Source organism: Apodemus sylvaticus, chromosome 6 (genome assembly GCF_947179515.1).
Source record: "Apodemus sylvaticus chromosome 6, mApoSyl1.1, whole genome shotgun sequence".
NCBI classification, from domain to species: domain Eukaryota; kingdom Metazoa; phylum Chordata; class Mammalia; order Rodentia; family Muridae; genus Apodemus; species Apodemus sylvaticus.
In genome coordinates, this window is record NC_067477.1 from 99,998,918 (window position 1) to 100,018,078 (window position 19,161).

Genomic DNA, 19,161 nt, shown 5'->3' on the forward strand with positions numbered 1-19,161 from the left:
CTGTAATGAGATCTGACGCCCTCTTCTGGTGTGTCTGAAATAAATAAATAAATCTTTAAAAAAAAAAGAATACAAATTGTTATTGTGTACCTATGTAATAGAATAATGTGCAGGTGCTACTTAATAATATTAAGCAAATTCCAAATTGGAAGGTACCTACATTTCTATTTTTAAGTACCCTAATAGATCAGTGTTTGGTGAACAAGTCATCGTACATTGTATTTTCTAACTTGTCTATTAGCAGTGGTATGGGACTCAGGCTGCTTTGTTTCTTAGCCACTGGTGCATTCCCACCACACCCTGAAGTCTGGGGTCTCTGTGTAGCCATGGCTATCCTAGAACTCACTCTGGAGACCAGGGTGGCCTCCAGCTCAGAGACCTGCCCGCCTCTGCTTCTAAGTGCTGAGATTAAAGGCGTGCACTATTACTGACTGGCTACCCTGGCTTGTTTCTTAACTAGTTAATGAAAACAAGGCTGGGCGGTGGTGGCGCACACCTTTAATCCCAGCACTTGGGAGGCAGAGGCAGGTCGATTTCTGAGTTCGAGGCCAGCCTGGTCTATAGAGTGAGTTCCAGGATAGCCAGGGCTACACAGAGAAACCCTGTCTCGAAAAATACAAAAACAACAACAACAAAAAAGAAAACAAAGAATACCAAGTTACTGTAAAGGTGATTGGTGTGTGTACCTACTTTTTCATATTAAGGGACACAAACACACACACACACACACACACACACACACACGGAGTCCAGAGAGTCCAGAGGAATCAGACTGCAGTAGTGACAAGGCCCTGGTCTGGGCTCTTGCTTCAGTGTCAGGTCACTAACATAGCCATAGCCTTTGATGTTGGCTGACATTGGAACTGAATGGTGTTTGTCTGCTTTTCCCTAGTGATAGGAACAGTCCTTGCTGTAAAAATTGTCAGTTTGAGACGGCCCAGAAGAAGTGCCAGGAGGCTATTAATGCTACTTGCAAAGGAGTGTCTTACTGCACAGGTACATGTTTCCGTTGCTTCTCCAGGTGTCCTGTGCCATGTGAACATGTATTGGAAACCAGGGTCAGGTTTCCTTCAGGTGAAAGCAGCCCTTGAGACTTTGCTGTTTTGCTGGGCACCTGTTGTGCCCTGACCCGAGTTTTAATTGGTGTTTGCCTCCAGGGAATAGCAGCGAGTGCCCCCCACCAGGAGATGCCGAAGATGACACTGTGTGCTTGGACCTTGGCAAGTGCAAGGCTGGGAAATGCATCCCCTTCTGCAAGAGGGAGCAGGAGCTGGAGTCCTGCGCATGCGCTGGTGAGTAGCTTTAAGTCCTACAGCTGCATAGCACATGCTTTTTGTCTGTTGCTCCCTGCTGCCCATCAAGAGTGGGGAGAACCAAGCAAGGATGAGGAGAGCCCTGTGTTCAGATCCCAGCTGAACTCATTTCCTACTCCATTTCAGACATGTGGTAGGCAGGCTCCATACACACAGGGAGAGGCACTGAGAGGAGGGTGGAGGACTGTCCTCAACCTCCCCACACATCATACAGAGCAAAAGTGCCAATAGTTCTGTTCCCATGGCACTAATGGAGGAAACTCTGTGAACTTAACCAAAGCCATTTCCTGAGGATTGGATTTCTAAAACTGCATTTGTGCGTGTGCCCATGTGCATGCATTTGCACGTATGGACCTTCCTCCATGCACATATGGTCAGAGGATCACTTGAGGGTCTCAATTCTCTCCTAGTAACATGTAGGTCTCAGGAATCAAACTCAGATTTCCAAGCTTGGCAGCCAGTGCCTTTACTCACTCTGCCCTCGGGGTGGGAATTTTGATGATGCCACCAAGGTCTGCCACCCTCATCCCTGCTGTGGCAGCCTGGGAAAGCAGCTTTTTATTGCTAACCTCAGTTTTCCTTGGCTTCCCATGCTCTTATTTTTGGAATCACTGTCTGAAGGGAGGATATTCAGGGCCTGGCTCCACTCCAGGGTCCCACTCCACCGTGGAGCTGGTGGATTGATGGCAGCTCCCTGTTCCATACAGAGACATGGATGCTGAATCATGGGTGGGCTCACCCCTAGGCTGGAGTGAGTGGCCCCTCTAGGTGGCTCACTGTAAGAACAGCAAGTGCTCAGTGCAGTTCAGCAGGAGAGCATCTGCCTAGCGTGCACGGGGCCAGTGGTTGAGCAGCCAAGATAACACAGGAGCCAGTAAATGACTGCGTGAATGACAGCAGGCTTGCAGTGCCTCAGAAGACAAAGTCTAGGTCACAGTAAGCCTCTGAGAATCTAATGAAAAATGTTAGGCTTGCGTTGTGTTCTACTTGACTTTTTTCCTGAAGGCAAACTTAGCTTCCACCTTCGAGCAAATTCAGACTATCCAGAGTCACACTGGAGGGTAGAGTTTTCATTCTGAGTGTCTGCATGTCGGGTGCTGATTGCTGACTTTGGCCCCAGATGGTGTCAGAGCTCCTCTTGGGGAAGGTACGCTAAGTCCAGGCTGTGGTGCTCACTCATGTCATTGGCCGGGGTAGGGTAGACCTTACACTGACGGAGCAGCTAGGGGTGGGAGCTGGCAGGGTGATGGGCATGTTGGACAGAGGGCACATTTGAAGAACATAGGGCAGGCTAGACAAAGAGTATAATTTGGCTTAATCTATCAGAGTTTTCTGTTGACAATTCTTTTTTTCTGTTTCTGAGTCAGGATCTTATTTTGTGCCCTGGTTGTTCTGGAACTTACTATGTAGACCAGACCGTCCTTGTATTCATAGAGACCTGCCTGCCTCTGATCCCCAAGTGCTGGAATTAAAAGCATGCCACCATGCCCAGCTAAGAGTTGTTTAATGTGAGGAGCTGAGGAATATGAACGTGGGACCAGTGGGCCATTTTCTGTGGTGCTGGACCTGGACCCGAGCCCTCACATTCACCGTGCAGGCACTCTGCCTGAGACCCTCAGCCCTGGGTAGTGTCAGCTTTTCCCATCTGGGAGTGTCGAGGAAGCTGGTGGTGAGGACTCCCGGGTCAGCTGGCATGCTTCTCTTTCAGACACTGACAACTCGTGCAAGGTGTGCTGCAGGAACCTTTCTGGCCCGTGTGTGCCTTACGTCGATGCAGAGCAAAAGAACTTATTTTTGAGGAAAGGGAAGCCGTGCACAGTAGGGTTCTGTGACATGAATGTAAGTATCTCTCCCACTGTGGAGCTGTGCATCTGTAGAGAGGCACGGGGTCTGCCTCAGGCTGTGTGAACAGCCTTGCTCTTTCCTGCTCCTGCCTCCTTCAGAATCGCAGCTTGCACCTTTTCGCAGTCTGTGTCCATTCTCCAAGCCAGGAAGTTAAGACTAGGTGTCTGAATCCAGCCTAGACGGTAAAGACTAGCACACAGCCCTGCCCCAGCCTGCTGTCATGTGAGAGTTGTAGGCCAGTCAGGGTTACTTGTGAGATCTGGTCTCAAACAAACAAACAAACAAAACGTTAGCTTCCTCCCCAGCTCTTCCTTCTGACTCTGAGCTCAGTTTGAACTCACTAACCCTAGAACGCCCGCCTGCTTCATCTTACACAGTCCCTGTCTATACGTACTCAGTGAAAGCAAGCACTGGTTAGAAAGGTAAAAAGATAGCATTTGTGTTTGGATTGCCTTTGTTTGCAAAATCACGTACTTAATATTCTAAAGCCCTCCCTGTCCACTGTGTATATAATTGCTGTCATTCTGACCAAGGTATTCCTAGGGTTATAGTTTTCCTTCTTTTTTTAAAAGATTTATTTTATGTATACTAGTACACTGTAGCTGTACTGATGGTTGTGAGCCATCATGTGGTTGCTGGGGATGAAGATTGCTCGCTCCAGTCACCCCACTTGCTATGGCCTACAGATTTTTTTTTTAAAAAACGATTTATTTATTTGTTTTACTTAAGTACACTGTCGGTGTCTTCAGACACACCAGAAAAGGCCATCGGATCCCATTACAGATGGTTGTGAGCCACCATGTGGTTGCTGGGATTTGAACTCAGGACCTCTGGAAGAGCAGTCAGTGCTTTTAACTGATGAGCCATCTCTCTAGCCTCAGGTTAATGTTTTCTTGAGTCTTGTCCTGGTCATTCTAAAACTGGGCTTCTGTGCAGGCTGTGACAACACACTTCTGTGTTCATAGCTGTTACAGAGGACAGACAAGCCCAGTTTGAGATATACAGGTTATACTCCATCTGAACACACCCAGCCCCACCACCGCACCAAGGGACATATTGTGGAAGTGCCAGTAAATGGGCCTCTTTTCTGGTATCTTCATATCAGAATTACCATCCTGTGTCCAGGTGGGCTGCTAGGCAGAGCTGTTGATGTGCCCTTTGTTTCTGAGGTTTTAGTCGTTCTGAGCATGCTGCTTGGGATAGTGCAGTATCTTTTCTCCTTATAGGGCAAATGTGAGAAACGAGTACAGGATGTAATCGAGCGATTTTGGGATTTCATTGACCAGCTGAGCATCAACACTTTTGGTAAGTGAAATGTTTCCTGGATTATTTACCAAGATCTGAGCTGATTCCCATGGTGGTTCGGGTGTGTGGTTTCTCCCCACAGTTGTTGTGAAATAACTCTGATGGGACTGGAGAGAGAGCTCAGGGTCAAGAACACTGGTTATTCTTCCAAAGGACCTGGCTTCAAGTCCTAGCACCCACAACCCTAGCCTTGGGGAATCCAGCACTTGTTTCTGGCCTCTCAGATAGTACACAGACATATGTGTATGCAGAACACAGAAAATGAAGGTTAAGGGAGGGGGAACTGGGAAGGGAGGCAACATTTAGAATATAAATAATTAAAACAATTTTTAAAAACGGTTTAAAATTTTTAAACAACTTTGTTGATGAAGATAAAATGAACTCATTACAGGTCTGCTCCCATGTGTCTTGCATGCATGCCTTTTCAGAGGCGAGTGGTCCTCCTGAACATGCTCCGGTCCCTTGACTGGCTAATCTAAGAGTTATTTACCAGTGGATCTCAAATTTATAGATGGCAAAACCCCATAGAGTTTAGCTGTAAAACAGTTTTCAGGCAATCAAATAATGTCTTCCTAAGCATGCTGGGCTTGGTCTGCTGCTGTGGTCCACACAGGAAGTAGCAACACTCTCTAATATCCTCACTCCCAAGCACAGCCCGGCCATGATACCTAAGAGTGTTTTGTAGTGTCTTGTGAAATGTGATGGAGATGTTTACTGTTTGGATTATTCACAGGGAAGTTTCTGGCAGATAACATCGTTGGGTCTGTTCTGGTTTTCTCCTTGATATTTTGGATTCCTTTCAGCATTCTTGTCCACTGTGTGGTAAGTCACCAAAGTTTAAGTCATCAAACATTTTACAAATACGATGAGCAACTCCAAATTGAAAGATTGAAAAAGAAGTTGCCAGTGCTGTCATGAGTGTTCGAGACAGCTTCCCTAGAAACCCACTGGTGGGCCGTGGACAGGACGGCAGCAGGTGCCGAGCTCGGCTGGTAGAGGGTGTCCCTGGCTCCTAGCATTGCATAAACTATATAATAGGACATGCACTCAGGAAATGGAGGCAGGAGGACCAGGAGCTCAAAGTCACACTCAGGTACATGAGGCCATGTCTTACACAATAGCTGGTGACACCCATTGCCACACCTGACAACCTGAGTTCCTTCCTTCAGACTTAAGTGGTGGAAGGAGAGGATTGACTCCCCATGCTTATCCCAGCTTGTAGGCCGTGGCACATTCGCATGCAAAATAACATAATGAAGGCTTTACAATACATTTCTATGCACACTTTGCTATTTAGTTATTATTTTGGAACTTTATAAGTCTCTCAACAAGAGTACTCTTAGGCTGACTTGGTTGTAGAGGAACAAAGTCAACATTCTGAGACATTCCCCATATACTGTGTAGCTTGTGTATAGTGTTCATATCTTTATAAATTTTTAGAGTTTTTAAGACTTTACCTTGTGTGAGTGAGGGGTGGGTAAAGGGTCTCTGAGGCTGTCACAGTGCCCTCCTGGCTTCTGTCCTGTGGTGTGGAATACAGCATGGAGAGGTGGGAAGGCTCTGGGGCACTTGTGCCAGGCAGTGCCGCGGCGGCTGTTAGAAGATGCGTCTCAGGACAGCAGAACCATCCCCCAAGGGCTTTTGCTATAGAGTTGGGCGGCTCTTGTGTACATTGAATGTGTACATATAGATGGCAAAGCTGATCCGTGATGTCAGAGCAAAGCCACTGACTGGCCGTTTGTTTCTAGCCCCAGAATGCATTCCTGGCAGCAGGCACTAAGCTGTGGCTTTTCCCTTTGTCATTTAGCATGCAGTCTCCCACATAGATACAACATGAGGATCAAGACTCAGTTCCTCGAGAAGTGTGGTGTCTGTGACATCAGCTAAGAGGCTGTGAACAAGTCACCTTTGCCAGCAGCCCTGGCGACCAGCACTGTCTCATTGTGTGGGGGTTGTGGACACAGGCTGAACCTGGTGTACACAAACTGTCTTGTTCTCCTGCCTAATCTAAGCTAGCTTTGAAAATAGACCTTAAAGCACACCTTCGTTTTGTATCCATGTTGGTGAAGAGCAGCACTTCTTGGCTGGGTATATGTGTTGTGTCTCGTTGCATAAATGTATTCTCAACTAGTGAAACTGCTGCTCCTTGGGTTTCTTCTTGGCATGCGTGAGGGGTGGCAGGCAGACGCAGGGCTCAAGTGTGCTGGGCACTGCTGCAATGCTGAGCCGCATCCTGCCGGCACTCTGCAGCTGAGGTCAAGTTCAGTCAACCTTAGGAGCAGTGAGCAGGAAGCATTCACCATTTGAGGGTTGCCTTCCTTTTAACTTTGGGAAGAATGACATTTTTACCTCCTGTGCTTTCTAGGATAAGAAATTGGACAAGCAGTATGAATCCCTGTCTCTGTTTCATCACAGTGTAAGTATAAAACAACAGTCTCCACTTGTGCCTCAGCCCCATTAACAAAGGCCTCAGCAGGCGCCCTTCCCTTCTCCTGGGCTAGTGGAAGTTAGAAGGCTCTGATTGGATGTGGCTGATCCTGAGAAATGACTGTGGCACACTTGACTTAGTTGCATGGGAGGAAAGCTAGCAGAGGGGAACTTTGTGACTTAGCACTGAATTCTTGTCATGGATCTTGATAGGCACAAGTTGTCAGACAGAGCATCCCACTCTAGAGCTCTGCTCAGGAGGTAGCTAGCACTTTGCCTAGCACTGGGTTTAGCATGAGCATAGCCCATGGTTACTGTGGTGAGATTGTATAACGAAATGACCTTTGATTCACTTCTCCCCATCCTTTCCAGAACATTGAGATGTTGAGCAGCATGGATTCAGCATCTGTTCGCATCATCAAGCCCTTTCCTGCACCCCAGACTCCAGGTCGTCTGCAGGCCCTGCAGCCGGCTGCCATGATGCCACCAGTATCTGCAGCTCCAAAACTGGACCACCAGAGGATGGACACCATCCAGGAAGACCCCAGCACAGACTCACATGTGGATGATGACGGCTTTGAGAAGGACCCCTTCCCCAACAGCAGTACAGCTGCCAAGTCCTTTGAGGATCTCACAGACCACCCAGTCACTAGGAGTGAAAAGGCCGCCTCGTTCAAGCTGCAGCGGCAGAGCCGAGTTGACAGCAAAGAGACAGAGTGCTAGTGGGAGCCTTGGCCTGCTCCAGGACATAGACCTGCAGACGGTCCACAGAGCTGACCTGAATCAAAACAGACTGTAATCTGAGAAACAGGGAAGCCACTTAGCAGATGCTGGCCATGTATGTGATCTATGACCTTCACACGATATCCTTTGTATGTAGGCCCTTTGAAGAGATGAGGTAAATCTGGCTTATTTAAGGCTTTCAGGTTTTGGGCTTTCTTTTATAATCTAAAGTCTCCTTTGACCTGTGGTGCAAAAGCAGAAAATAAGGCTGGATCAAGTTCCTGGTGACAGCGCTGATTAAGTCTTCAGTCTGTTTTTCTGTATACTGTAAGGGTCCTCTGACTGCAGTGAAGCACTTAGCAGTGAGGATAACTGGAACATAGACATACTTTTTTTTTTTTTGGCCTTCAAGTAAAAGAGGAGCAAGAGAAACCTGCTTGTACGTTGTCTCCACATGTGGTCTCTGTCAGCACTGAACTCTTTATAGATGGAGAGACCTGTCTACACTTAAGACCATTCGCATTAAGAGCAGTCCTTTCCAAGATGAAGACTCTAGCTTCTGGAACAGTCTATAGACAGCCACATGAACTTCAAGATGTCTATTAGCTGTTCAGCCACAGGTTCACTGGGCAGTTTCTTCATTTTATAAAAGTGTCTTCACATATCTCTAACATTGTTTGCCTTAAAAAAAAATCAATATTGGGCTGGAGAGCACTTGGTCTCATTCCCAGCACCACCCACATGGTGGTTCTTAACTGTCTATAACTCCAATCCCAGGGGAGATGACATCTTCTGACCTCCAGGACATGAGGCATGCATTGGTGCACAGACAAACATGCAGGCAAAACATTCACACACATAACATTTTTAAAAAGCCAAGTGCTAGGAAGTAGCAGCATGCACAAAGCCTACAGTGCTTCGCAGGCTGAGGTGGGTGTGAGCAGGCGCTAGTCCCAGAACCACTCTGGCCAGGCCAGGAAGAGGGCGTGGGTGTGAGGAGGTGGTGCTGCCACCTGGGGCCCGCCCTGGAAGAACTGATCTTCAGTCTCAGCAAGTAGACACTCACATGATCTTTGGCTTTGGTGTTTCAGGACCCTGGATGTCTGTACTTACTGTGTGAGGAATAAATGCCATTAGCCCGAATGCTGATTTCTATAAATTCTAGTTATAAAAGCTTTTTTTTTGCCAGGCGGTGGTGGCACACGCCTTTAATCCCAGCACTTGGGAGGCAGAGGCAGGCAGATTTCTGAGTTCGAGGGCAGCCTGGTCTACAGAGTGAGTTCCAGGACAGCCAGGGCTACACAGAGAAACCCTGTCTTGAAAAAACAAAAACCAAAAAAAAAAAAGCTTTTTTTTTTCTTCTAAGAGTTGCAGTGTGTTCACCAGCCAACACGTTTTAACCAAGATAACTTGTAAACTCTGAGGACAGTTAACCAAGCCTGTGCCTTGTCTCTCCTGAGGATGTCTGTTACACTAATACTTGAACATAGACCTTGTGGTATTTGCTCCTTTTACTAGTCATGATAGTCTTATATTTTAGCTATACTTTGAGGATTTGCTATAGGGTGAGTGGGGTGTGTGGGTGTATGTATGAATGAAACTGTTGGCAGAATATAAAAAAACCATTTTTATAAAATTGTGACTTTTTAAACCAAAATTGTCTTAATTGTATTACTTTTCTTTTTGACCATGTACAGAATTAATAAGATGCTCAGGGTATATTCTGTAATTCTGGCATTGATGATACCTGCTTCAGTCAATAAATACTGAATATCAAAGCAATGGATTAGCAATGGATATAACATTTCCCTGAAAAATAAGTTAGGTTTTTTTGATCAATAATCAAGAAGCTTGGAAAAAACATTTAATCAATCAGTGTTTGTGAGTTACTAACAGTTATGCACATGTTCGTGGGGTGATTACCAACTTGAGGTGGCCTGCGCGCGTGAGTGAGAGGAGCCACTGTTCTTGGGAGCACTTCCCTGGCTAATGGTCTCCATCCCCTAGCAGACTCAGCTCCGGCTTCGTTTCCTCCACATCCTTCCAGTAAGGAAGCAGCCATGGCAGAGAGGAGACCTTCCTGTCCAGCAGCGGCCAGAGGTGTAAGAACAGAAACTCATTTCCCTTTGGTGATAAATGCAGGCCATCTGATAAATAGGATGAGAAGTCCTGTAGGGAGAGGGGTAATGTTAGTGTCGCGTTCTCCCTCCTCAGGGTGGCCGGAGCCTCAGCAGCCCTTTGTGCACCACACTGGGACCACAGAGGCTGTGCGTCTGCACAGGTGCTTGGTGTATAAGACCTTGCTGCCCTGTCCAATGTGTAACTGACCTGTCTGGACTGGGAGGTCATGGCGTGTTATCAGAGGGAGGCTGAACGAGTGCCCAGGGCTGATGCATTGGGAGCGCTCAGCGGTCTGTGATATCCCTATCTTAGCGTTTAGGGAGAGGAACTTGGACTTGAATAGGAAGGCTGGCAGAGGCCAGTCTCCATCTCTCCTGTATCTAAACCCAGGATTTACTCGGAGGCCATTCTGATGAGGGGGAATCTTCACTTGCCTAATCCCTGTGAGACTGTTCACAGGCTGAGAATTAGAGCTCTAGTGGCCTTTCCCATCAAGATGGTTCTTGACTAGTGATCTGTAAGGCAGACAGATTCCCTAGAATCTATGTTACCCCTGAAAACTGAGTAAAACCGGGCAGTGGTGGACAAGGCCCCAATGGCCTCTCCCTCCCAGTGCTGATGCAGGCTTTGCTTCTGTTACATTCTTCCAGTAAAGAAGCAGTGCCAGGCCTTTACAGATGAACTGCAAAATATCAGGCAGCCCATGGAGGAGGGGATGGGTTAAGAATTAGGGGAGGGGAAGAGCCAGCATCTGGTTTAGTGACTGGATTGAGTTGTTCTTTTGTGTACATGGCAAAACCAAGCAGCTATGAACTGGGGCAGAGTGGGTCCTCCTTCCTCTGAGTACTTCAGGTACCACCACCTCCCTCAGCATCACAAGGGTCTCAGCATCACAAGAGTCTCAGCATCACAAGGGTCTCAGCATCACAAGGAAATAGCCTTTCAATTGCTCCCACAGAACACGCATTAACTATGGAGTAAAAAGCAGGCCCGAGTCAGCAGGGTTTGCTTAGTACACACTCAATCCCCAGCGCCATTAATAGTGTGGTAGTGCACGCCTGTAATGGCAGCACTCCACCTACAGGGCAAGATGGGACATTCAGAAATCCAAGGTCATCCTCAACCACTCAGCACATTCCAGGCCAGCCTGACATATGTGAGACAGGTGGGGATGGAGAGATGTCTGACTACGCCTCTCCTGTGTCGCAGACCAGGAATGATGTGCAGCATTGTCTGAGATGTCATACAGCTGGAACCACATACAAGACTCAAGAGCACTCCTTTCCTGTCAGCGTTATCTGTGTTGTGGACCTCAGATTAGGTGTTGTCACTGCTCAGGACTCTGGGGACTCGGGGTTACCTGGTCACCTACAGAAAGATGGGTGACTAGCTTCTAGCTTTGTGCCTAGTGTGGATAATGCTGTGAAAAGCTATACAGTGGATGGCTGCATCCTCTGTAAGTGCATGTGTGACCACACAGCTGTCCAACTGCCCTCCTGAGGGGCTGCCCTTCATACGACAACCAGCTTTTTCCATATGTATGTATGTATGTATGTATGTATGTATGTATGTATGTATGTGTGTGTATATGAACATATGTATGTATATGTACATATATATGTATATATACATGCTGAAAACATACACATATATGTTTTCAGGCTTTAAGACAGAATAATTCAACTAGAATGACTCTAGCAGTGGATGTTAGTGAATATCCACTGTTTTATATGAACTCTGTCCTGCTTTTATATATCCGAACTTAAGGCATTTATGGTACTCTAGGTCACACCCTCAGCTAGGGTTCTGGCTGTATTGGCTGCTTCCGCTCCTCCAGGCCTTTTGTCTGCCCAGTTTTCCTGGTGAAAAGCATGGCTGACGTATATGTCTTTTGAGACACAGTTTTATATGGCAGACCGGGCACAAACATGCTATGTAGCTAGGGCTAGCCTTGAACTCCTGATCCTTATACCCCCGCCTCACAAGTTCTGGGATTACAGACACGCACCACCATGCCCGTCTAATGAGCTATTCTAGGAAAGCTGCACACATCTTGTGATCCTAATAGCCCTGACAGGGCTGAGACCACCACAGTACCTGGTTGTCCTTCTGCATCAGGGTCCACAGGTCGAGGACATCAGTCCCGCAATCTCTGGCGACTTGTAAACATGCTTTAGCATATTCCCCGACAGCTGAGTTCAGGCGGTTTAATTTGCAACCTGTTGGCGAGAACTCCAGGGGGTCACTGGCAAACTCAGTGCTGGTCCTTTTAAAGGCTACACGGACTGGACAGTGTCTGTGCCACTGATGCCAGCCTGGGGGCTGCAACAATGGTGCTGCTCTACACGGTGCAGGAAGAGCACGGTGGAAGGAACAGCAGCCAAGTGGCTCTGAAGGCGCCAGGCAGCAGCCAGTGGCTCTGAAGGCGCCAGGGTCAGGGTACAGAGGCCAAGCAGCGAGAACGTAGACCCCAGTGAATTGGGTAAAGGGCTAGAAAGAAATGTCAAGGTCATGAGAGACATACTGCCACTGAGACCCCGAGTCAACATGTAGCCAACAGCTACTGTAGTAACGTGGGCAAAGGCTGCAGGCTACGGGAGACTAGGCATTGCCTGAGCCTGCCCTGTGAACAACATGTGCAACCATTCTGAGGCTTTCCCTGTCTGTGTGACAGCCATGCTGGATCCCATTAATGCAGATTCCAGGACAAAATGGATGGATTTAGGGCATGCTGCCTACCTCCCAGAAGAATCTCCCTGAGAGGCTAGGGAAGGGATTGGGGTACAGCAGGAGCCAGGCTGACCAGCTGTGTGAGGAAAAGAAAGAAAACTTCCCCAGTTTTGACAGTGGACCCGTGCTGAAAAGCCGTTGATGTGTCCCAGCCAAACCTGTCCCCTGGTTCCAAGCAGCTTGGACAGAGTTCTCAGTACACCTTTCCGGTCAAGTGTGTGAGCACGGGAGCTGCCTTGCTGAAGGGCAGAACACGTACAAGGGAGGCAAGGGGAGGGAGGGATTTTACCATACACTTCTCCTGGCAGCTGGGGGAGCGGCCATCTGTAGAGCTCGCCACTGCAGGCGCCTTCCCCTTGAGGTACCTTTCCCGTGCCAGGGGAGAAGGCTGCCGATGCGGGTGTGTGTGTGTGTGTGTGTGTGTGTGTGTATGTGTGTGTGTTAGTGAGTCTGTCCCCATCCTCCCCCCTCCCCCCACCCCGCGCGGCTGCCAGTGGGCTGCGTGTGCACCTCGGCATCTGGCCACTACAGACAGTGGGTTCTAGGTCATCAATGCCCTCCTGACTTACATACAACCAGGACCCCCACCCCAATTTATGTCAAAAATAGTCTAGCAGTTCTCAACCAATGGGTTGCAAACCCTTTTGGCAAACTACTATCTCCAAAAATGTTTACACTGCCATTCATAAAAGTAGCAAACTTACAGCTATGAAGTAGCAGTGAAATACTTTCTCACCACAGCATGACTGTGTGGAAGGGTCACAGCATTAGGAAGGCTGGGAACCACTGCTCTAGAGCAAGATTTGACTCTCACTTGACTGAGAATGGACCCCGCCCCCTCGTGCGGACGCCCTCAGCACCCACCCTCAGCTCTGACAGGCCGACTGCTTCTCACCCTTCAGGATGCATTCCTTCTCCCAGGCCGCCTCGCAGAGCGGGGGTGGTGTGATGAGAATGACTCGCTCCTCGGGGATGTCCACAGACTTCAGGTACTGCACCATGGCCCTCAGGTTTGCACTGTACTCGTCCAAGGGGACGTGCTGCTTGGGGTTCTCATCTGCTCAAGACATGTGTATCTATCTCAGTCTCTGTTGTTGATCACAAACAACCAGGACCATGGATAGACTTCTTTCTTTTTAAATCTTTTTTCCTTCTTGAGATAGTCTCACATAGTCTTACTCTATAGTCCACACAGCCTGGAATTTGCTATGTAGACCAGGCTGGCCTAGATCCTCCTTCTTGTCCTGCCTCCCAAGGGCTGGGATTAGAGGCCTGCGCACCCACACTTTTGTGTCAGACTGGGAAGGGAACTGACCACACTAGGCAAGCACTCGACCCACTGTGTAACATCCCCAGGCCTTTGTGTTTTGAGACAGGCTCTTAATGTTAGCTCAGGCTGGCCTGGACCATGCAGTGATCCTTCTATTTTAGCCTCCCCAATGCTAAGACCACGAGTATATGCCACCACTCCTAGGCAGGAATAGATTTTTGCAAATTTTCAGGGTCACTGAGGAACTGTTGAGTTCCCTCCTCTTTAACCCATTTACTTGTACGGCTCCCAGCTCAGGCCTCGAAGGCTGGCTAGGACTTGCTGAGTGTACAGGCCTTTTCTCTCGGTTCTCCATCATCCATAAGGCTCATCTGCAGGCTGTGATGTAAGACTGCCCCCATCTAATCCCAGTCTTCACTGACTAGTGGCTGGCTTAACCTTCTGAAGCTCACAGTGTCCTCACTGGGAACTGGTGTCTGCCTCTCAGGATCGCTGTGAAAAGTGGTCGAGCGTGTGAAGCCGCTTGGCAGGCTCGCTTCCAGTCAGGCTGGCACACAGGCACTGGGCCCTCTGCAGACTCCGTGCGAAGCAGAAGCACAGGAAGTAAAAAGCAAAGTCACCCATCCAGGCCACGGCGGGTGTTTGGATATATTCCTGGCCAGTCTTTCTCCGTAATCATTTGTAATTTCAGGAGTCAAAACCAAAAGAACCAGCAACAGGCCAGGTTGTGTGTCACACCCCTATCTCCTCCCAGCACTTGCGAGGTAGAGGCAGAAGGATCAATTAGCCTAGTGAGTTTGAGGCCAGTTGGGCTACAGGAGATCTTGTCTCAAAAAACAAAAACCTACCAAAAAAGGAACCTCCTTTGTCACTAGAGGGCGCATGAGCAGAGCCCTCTATAAAAACAAAAATCTAACAAAAAGGACACTCTTAGCCGGGCGGTGGTGGCGCACGCCTGTAATCCCAGCACTCTGGGAGGCAGAGGCAGGTGGATTTCTGAGTTCCAGGCCAGCCTGGTCTATAGAGTGAGTTCCAGGACAGCCAGGACTACAGAGAAACCCTGTCTTGAAAAAAGCAAATCCAAAAAAACAAAAACAAACAACAACAAAAAAAAGGACACTCTTCTGTCACCAGAGGGCGCATGCCCTACAAAAACCAAAAACAACAAAAAAAGACACACTTTCTCACCAGAGGGTGCATGCCCCAGAAGCTGCCAGCTGTCTCAGCTGAGGACCTTAAAGGGCAGGACCTATGCAAAGTACTTTCAGGTCAGTCAACAGAGGCAGTCATGTGGAAAAAGAGCCCTAGAGTCCCTGAGCCAAATCTAACCACATCAAAGCTCAAAGAAACCCACACAGGCAAGCCCTGGGAACACAGCGTTCTCTGGGAAACTTTCTACTGGGAGATACAGAAGCAGTTAGGTGGGAGAGTAATATAAACATGTATTTGAGTCCAGGAAAACAGAAAATGCTCTAGAGATGCCCTTACCTTTGAGTGAAGAGTCATTGGCACCAAAGAAAATTGTAACTGCCACTGGGTTTTCCATGCCAGGCCCTTTCCTGATTAGTCTCGGGAGGATAATCTTGGCCCATCTGGTGTTGTAACCTGAAAATCCACGATTCAGAACGTCACACTTTCTGAAATAAATTGGTTAAAAAGACGGGTTATAAGAGCAAAGGGCTGCTTCTAGTCTTGGGCCCTGGTCGTAGGAACCACGTGTTCTGCAAGCTTTATGGGGTGCTTACCAAGCCCAGACTCCTCACGTCCCTCAATGAGATAGGAATTCCATACAAGGGTCTATGTCTATATGTTTTAGTGGTGCCTCAGGGTACATCTAAAATGGACTTTCTGATAGATGTTAACCAAATGCGTACAGACCGTTAGAAACCCACTAACAGGCTGGTTTGGAAGGTCCCAGGAAGGGAGACCAGCCAATACAAGTACTGCCGGATCTCAAGTGGTGGGAACTCGATTTTGGTGAACCTGAGGGCTTGCCCTGTGCTCCCCCCCCCCCTTTTTTTGGTTCTTTTTTGTTTTGTTTGTTTTTTTGGATTTGGTTTTTTCGAGACAGGGTTTCTCTGTATAGCCCTGGCTGTCCTGGAACTCACTCTGTAGACCAGGCTGGCCTCGAACTCAGAAATCCACCTGCCTCTGCCTCCCCGAGTGCTGGGATTACAGGAGTGCGCCACCACTGCCTGGCATGTGCCTCCCCTTTAACATGAATCCAGGAGGAGAAAGCTAACAGATAAAAGACACTCACTCCATCATTCACTCTTCGACTATGCTTCCCACCAGAAAGCAGCCAAGTACAATCTAGGAACTGTTCTTACCTGACTAGTCTGTCAGCCAGCAATGTTCCCCATCCACCCTGCTGGAAAGAAAACTGAAGAAAAAAGTCTGTTACCATCCACACAGCTCTGCATCACGGAAAAGGTGGTGGGCCAGGCCCGTTAGATACAGATTCCTTTTGACACCCCCAGGTTTCTTGCCTTCCTTGCTTGGGAAGGTATTTTGGGAATCACTGTGGCTTCTCTTGGAAACTCTCTGGAAATGAGAGGGTTTTCTTCATTCAATGGATCCGAGTTGGTCCTTAACATTTTACTGTGACTTAACATTAGAGACATTTGTTATCTGAACAGGAGAACACCCAACTATGTTGAGTTAGATGACATAGTGTTATCCCATTTCTCCGCAGCTAAAAACTAAGGAAGCCTATGCTCTATTGACAGTCAATCCCTGGCAGTCCTCCCATCACGCCCACCTACAAAAACTTAGTGCCCAATATCGAAAAATAATGTTGCCAATTAAGAGGAAAAGCCAAGCCTGAGTATAAGTAAACCATAGAGAAGCGTGGGTTTTTTGTTTTGGATCTCCCTGAAGGAAGGCATCTTGAAGAACTTCCTTAATTGGGAACTGAATGTTCTCAGGGATACTGTTTCATACTGTTGAACGCACTGTTTTCTTGTTTCTTTTCTTTTTTTCTTATTTTTTTTTCTTTTTTTTTTTGTTTGTTTTTTTGAGTCAGGGTCTTTCTGTGTAGCCCTGGCTGTCCTGGAACTCACTCTGTAGACCAGGCTGGCCTCGAATTTAGAAATCCACCTGCCTCTGTCTCCCAAGTGTCGGGATTACAGGCGTGCGCCACCACCGAATGCGCTGTTTTCTAAAACCACTTGGTACTGGACCTAAGGCGCCCGCGGAAGGGAGGAGTGAACGGCCGATTCAAAGTTCAGAGTGGCTTGGGTGGAGAAGCCGCGGGAAGCTTTAAGCTCCCGTGCACCCCGACGTGCACCGGGCCAGCCAAAGTCCGGCTGAGAAGACCTGGCCCTGCTCGCGAAGAGGCACGGCCCGCGGAGCACGAGGGGAACCGCGCCTGGCCCGCCCCGACACGCGCGCGGACGCAGCCGAGGGTGCGGCGGGTACCTGAGTGATGGAGTCCCCGAAGAGCAACACGCGAGGCCAGAGCAGAGCGCTCCCGCTCGCTGCTCGCTCGCACAGCGACATGGTGGCACGCTCAGAACTCCTAGGTCTGCGCCGGATGTGGAGGAGCCTCGCGCCGTGGGCGGAGCTAACAGTGGGCGGAGCTAGCCCGGGGACCCTTAGCTCTCCGGTTTCGTGGTTTCGTGCAGCCGGCAGCCGGCGGCGAGTCCAGGGCTCCCTCCCTTGGCCGGCTCACCGCAACCCCGCCTCTCTGGGACGGGATGGCTTGAAGTCCTGGAGACTTCGTTTTTTTAGCAGGAGCACTTGTCCATTTTTGGCCACGCCCAAGTAGGGATTTCCTCTCTTTGGTTACTGGCCTTGATGGACAAGGTAAGGACCTAAGGATGCAGCTTTAAAAGCCAGAGCTGGCCAGACACCCTCACCGCCCACTGCCTGACTTCAAGGCATCGTGCCACAGCAAATTAAAATGTTTTTAGCTTTATGTAATATATATATATTATGTTATGAGGGCCCCAGGCTTTTGGTATAGGCCAAACACATGGGAATTTGACTGTTTTATAGAAATTTCATTTTAAGGAAGAGTCAGACTTACACTGAGTACACCTTTAAGAGGGGAGGTAGTCAGGACAGGCTTGATAGTGTACTCTGAAGGAGAAGCACAGAAAGGTGACAATCTGTACAAGGAACTGAAGTACATATTTTACATACCCATAGCAGACCTGGCCTCCAGGTTCTCTCAGCATCGATCAGTCCCTACCTGGTATACCCTGCCCCCAACCCTGGACTCTCCAACCCAGGGGCTGGGCTCTTCTGTAATAATCCAGACATTTTGCCCCCAACTCCCGCCTCCGCCTCCTTTCTCTGTGTTCTCTCTTCCCCTCTCCCCATGGCAACTTCCCAATTCTTGTTCCTTGGGACCAAAGAACTTGATGGTCCAACAAACCTGGGTTTATATATGCCTGAATCTGGCTTGAACTGGCTAATTTCACTGTCAGAGAAATAACATCACTGAGATCCACCCCCTTCCTCCCTCAATCCCCTTACTCCCCAGTCTGAATTTTATGTACTTTAGAAAATCACACTAAAGAACTAATTCACACAACACATCTGAGGCATAAAAACCCATCTCTGAATTGAACGTGTAGATCCCATAACAAAGAAATGAGTCCTAAAAGTGGAGGTTTTATAAACATAAACCAAGGTAAGGGTGTGGAGAATAGGGGTTTCAAAGCTGTGCCATAACATTTGCATTTAACTCAAAACACAAACTTGCCAGCCCAGACCAGAGAAGGCAGATTCTGACTCAGCTGCTAGGAGATCTGAAGAGATTTCAGCACACACTGCATAATGCCCGAGGCAGACTCAATGCTCAATAATAAGTAGCTCCTTTGATGATTAGCTGGAGAATAAGGGACAAATTAGTTGGTGGTTTAGCAGTAGTCAAGCCATCTGATACAAAGGTAAACAGGCCACCCCAGAGAAACTGGGGTTCTTTATTTGAAGAACAGGAGTTAAAGCCTGGAGTGTAAACAGTTGGCATCTGGGAGGCAAGGCTGTCAGTGCACTGGCGTCAGGGCCTCGTACAGTCTCTGGGCGGCCAGCTCCACCATTTCTCGGAGGGATTCATCGTCTTCACTTCCTTCTTCGCATTCTACAGCCTGAAAGTAAAACCGCTAACTTTAGCCTGGATGGAAATGAGCACTCTAAGCCCTGGAGGCTGGCTGCCAGGATGTGAGCCACTGACCTACCCTCCTGTCACCCGCAGTGGCTGTCAACACAGTGACTGGAGAGCCAAGGGTGGGGGTATGCACAGATCTTTGGACCAAAGCCGCTACCTCTATTCAGTCCTCTACAGCCACACCAGTTAGCCTGTGTAGCTGGAGTTCCGTAGCCAGTACCTCACGTGGTGAACTGTGCACAATTTGGTGCTAATTTGACTTTAACTATCTAACAGCTACTGCCTCGTTGCTGCTGCTGTTTTTGAAAGAC

General features: G+C 48.4%; 3 protein-coding genes across 7 annotated transcripts in view; 1 reads left to right on the plus strand and 2 right to left on the minus strand.

Moving 5' to 3' along the window:
- Adam17 (ADAM metallopeptidase domain 17) overlaps positions 1–8,971 on the plus strand; it is a 48,801-nt gene extending 39,830 nt beyond the window's left edge. For all 4 annotated transcript variants that reach the window (XM_052186049.1, XM_052186050.1, XM_052186051.1 and 1 more), the window contains 7 exons: positions 893–996; positions 1,158–1,292; positions 3,022–3,152; positions 4,385–4,463; positions 5,197–5,285; positions 6,829–6,879; positions 7,263–8,971. In XM_052186049.1, coding sequence (XP_052042009.1) covers positions 893–996; positions 1,158–1,292; positions 3,022–3,152; positions 4,385–4,463; positions 5,197–5,285; positions 6,829–6,879; positions 7,263–7,613 — 940 coding nt within the window. In that variant the 3' untranslated portion in view covers positions 7,614–8,971. The remainder of the gene's footprint in view (positions 1–892; positions 997–1,157; positions 1,293–3,021; positions 3,153–4,384; positions 4,464–5,196; positions 5,286–6,828; positions 6,880–7,262) is intronic.
- Positions 8,972–9,464: 493 nt separating this feature from the next.
- Positions 9,465–17,323, minus strand: Iah1 (isoamyl acetate hydrolyzing esterase 1 (putative)). 2 transcript variants are annotated; one of them, XM_052186054.1, is made up of 6 exons: positions 17,155–17,323; positions 16,065–16,117; positions 15,223–15,371; positions 13,360–13,521; positions 11,832–11,953; positions 9,465–9,782 (listed from the first exon to the last, which is right to left on the minus strand). In XM_052186054.1, exons 1-6 carry the CDS (start codon positions 17,233–17,235, stop codon positions 9,600–9,602), a joined length of 750 nt encoding a protein of 249 aa, XP_052042014.1. In that variant the 5' UTR covers positions 17,236–17,323; the 3' UTR covers positions 9,465–9,599. The 2 variants fall into 2 exon arrangements, with proteins under 2 accessions (XP_052042014.1, XP_052042015.1); XM_052186055.1 differs by lacking the exon at positions 17,155–17,323 and having other exon boundaries at positions 15,223–15,339.
- A 1,310-nt stretch (positions 17,324–18,633) lies between these two features.
- Positions 18,634–19,161, minus strand: part of Cpsf3 (cleavage and polyadenylation specific factor 3) — a 36,402-nt gene continuing 35,874 nt past the window's right edge. Inside the window, exon 18 of the mRNA XM_052186053.1 lies at positions 18,634–18,830. Within this exon, the coding sequence (XP_052042013.1) occupies positions 18,729–18,830 (102 nt within the window). The 3' untranslated portion in view covers positions 18,634–18,728. The remainder of the gene's footprint in view (positions 18,831–19,161) is intronic.

Excerpts from the sequence above, each read along its gene's own strand:
- Iah1 (XM_052186054.1), bottom strand. The coding sequence starts at position 17,235 with ATGTCGCTGTGCGAGCGAGCAGCGAGCGGGAGCGCTCTGCTCTGGCCT. Across the intron at positions 15,372-16,064 it reads CTGGCTGACAGACTAGTCAG|AAAGTGTGACGTTCTGAATC; the intron begins GTAAGAACAGTT and ends AATTTATTTCAG. Across the intron at positions 11,954-13,359 it reads GAAGGAATGCATCCTGAAGG|GTTGCAAATTAAACCGCCTG; the intron begins GTGAGAAGCAGT and ends TCTCGCCAACAG.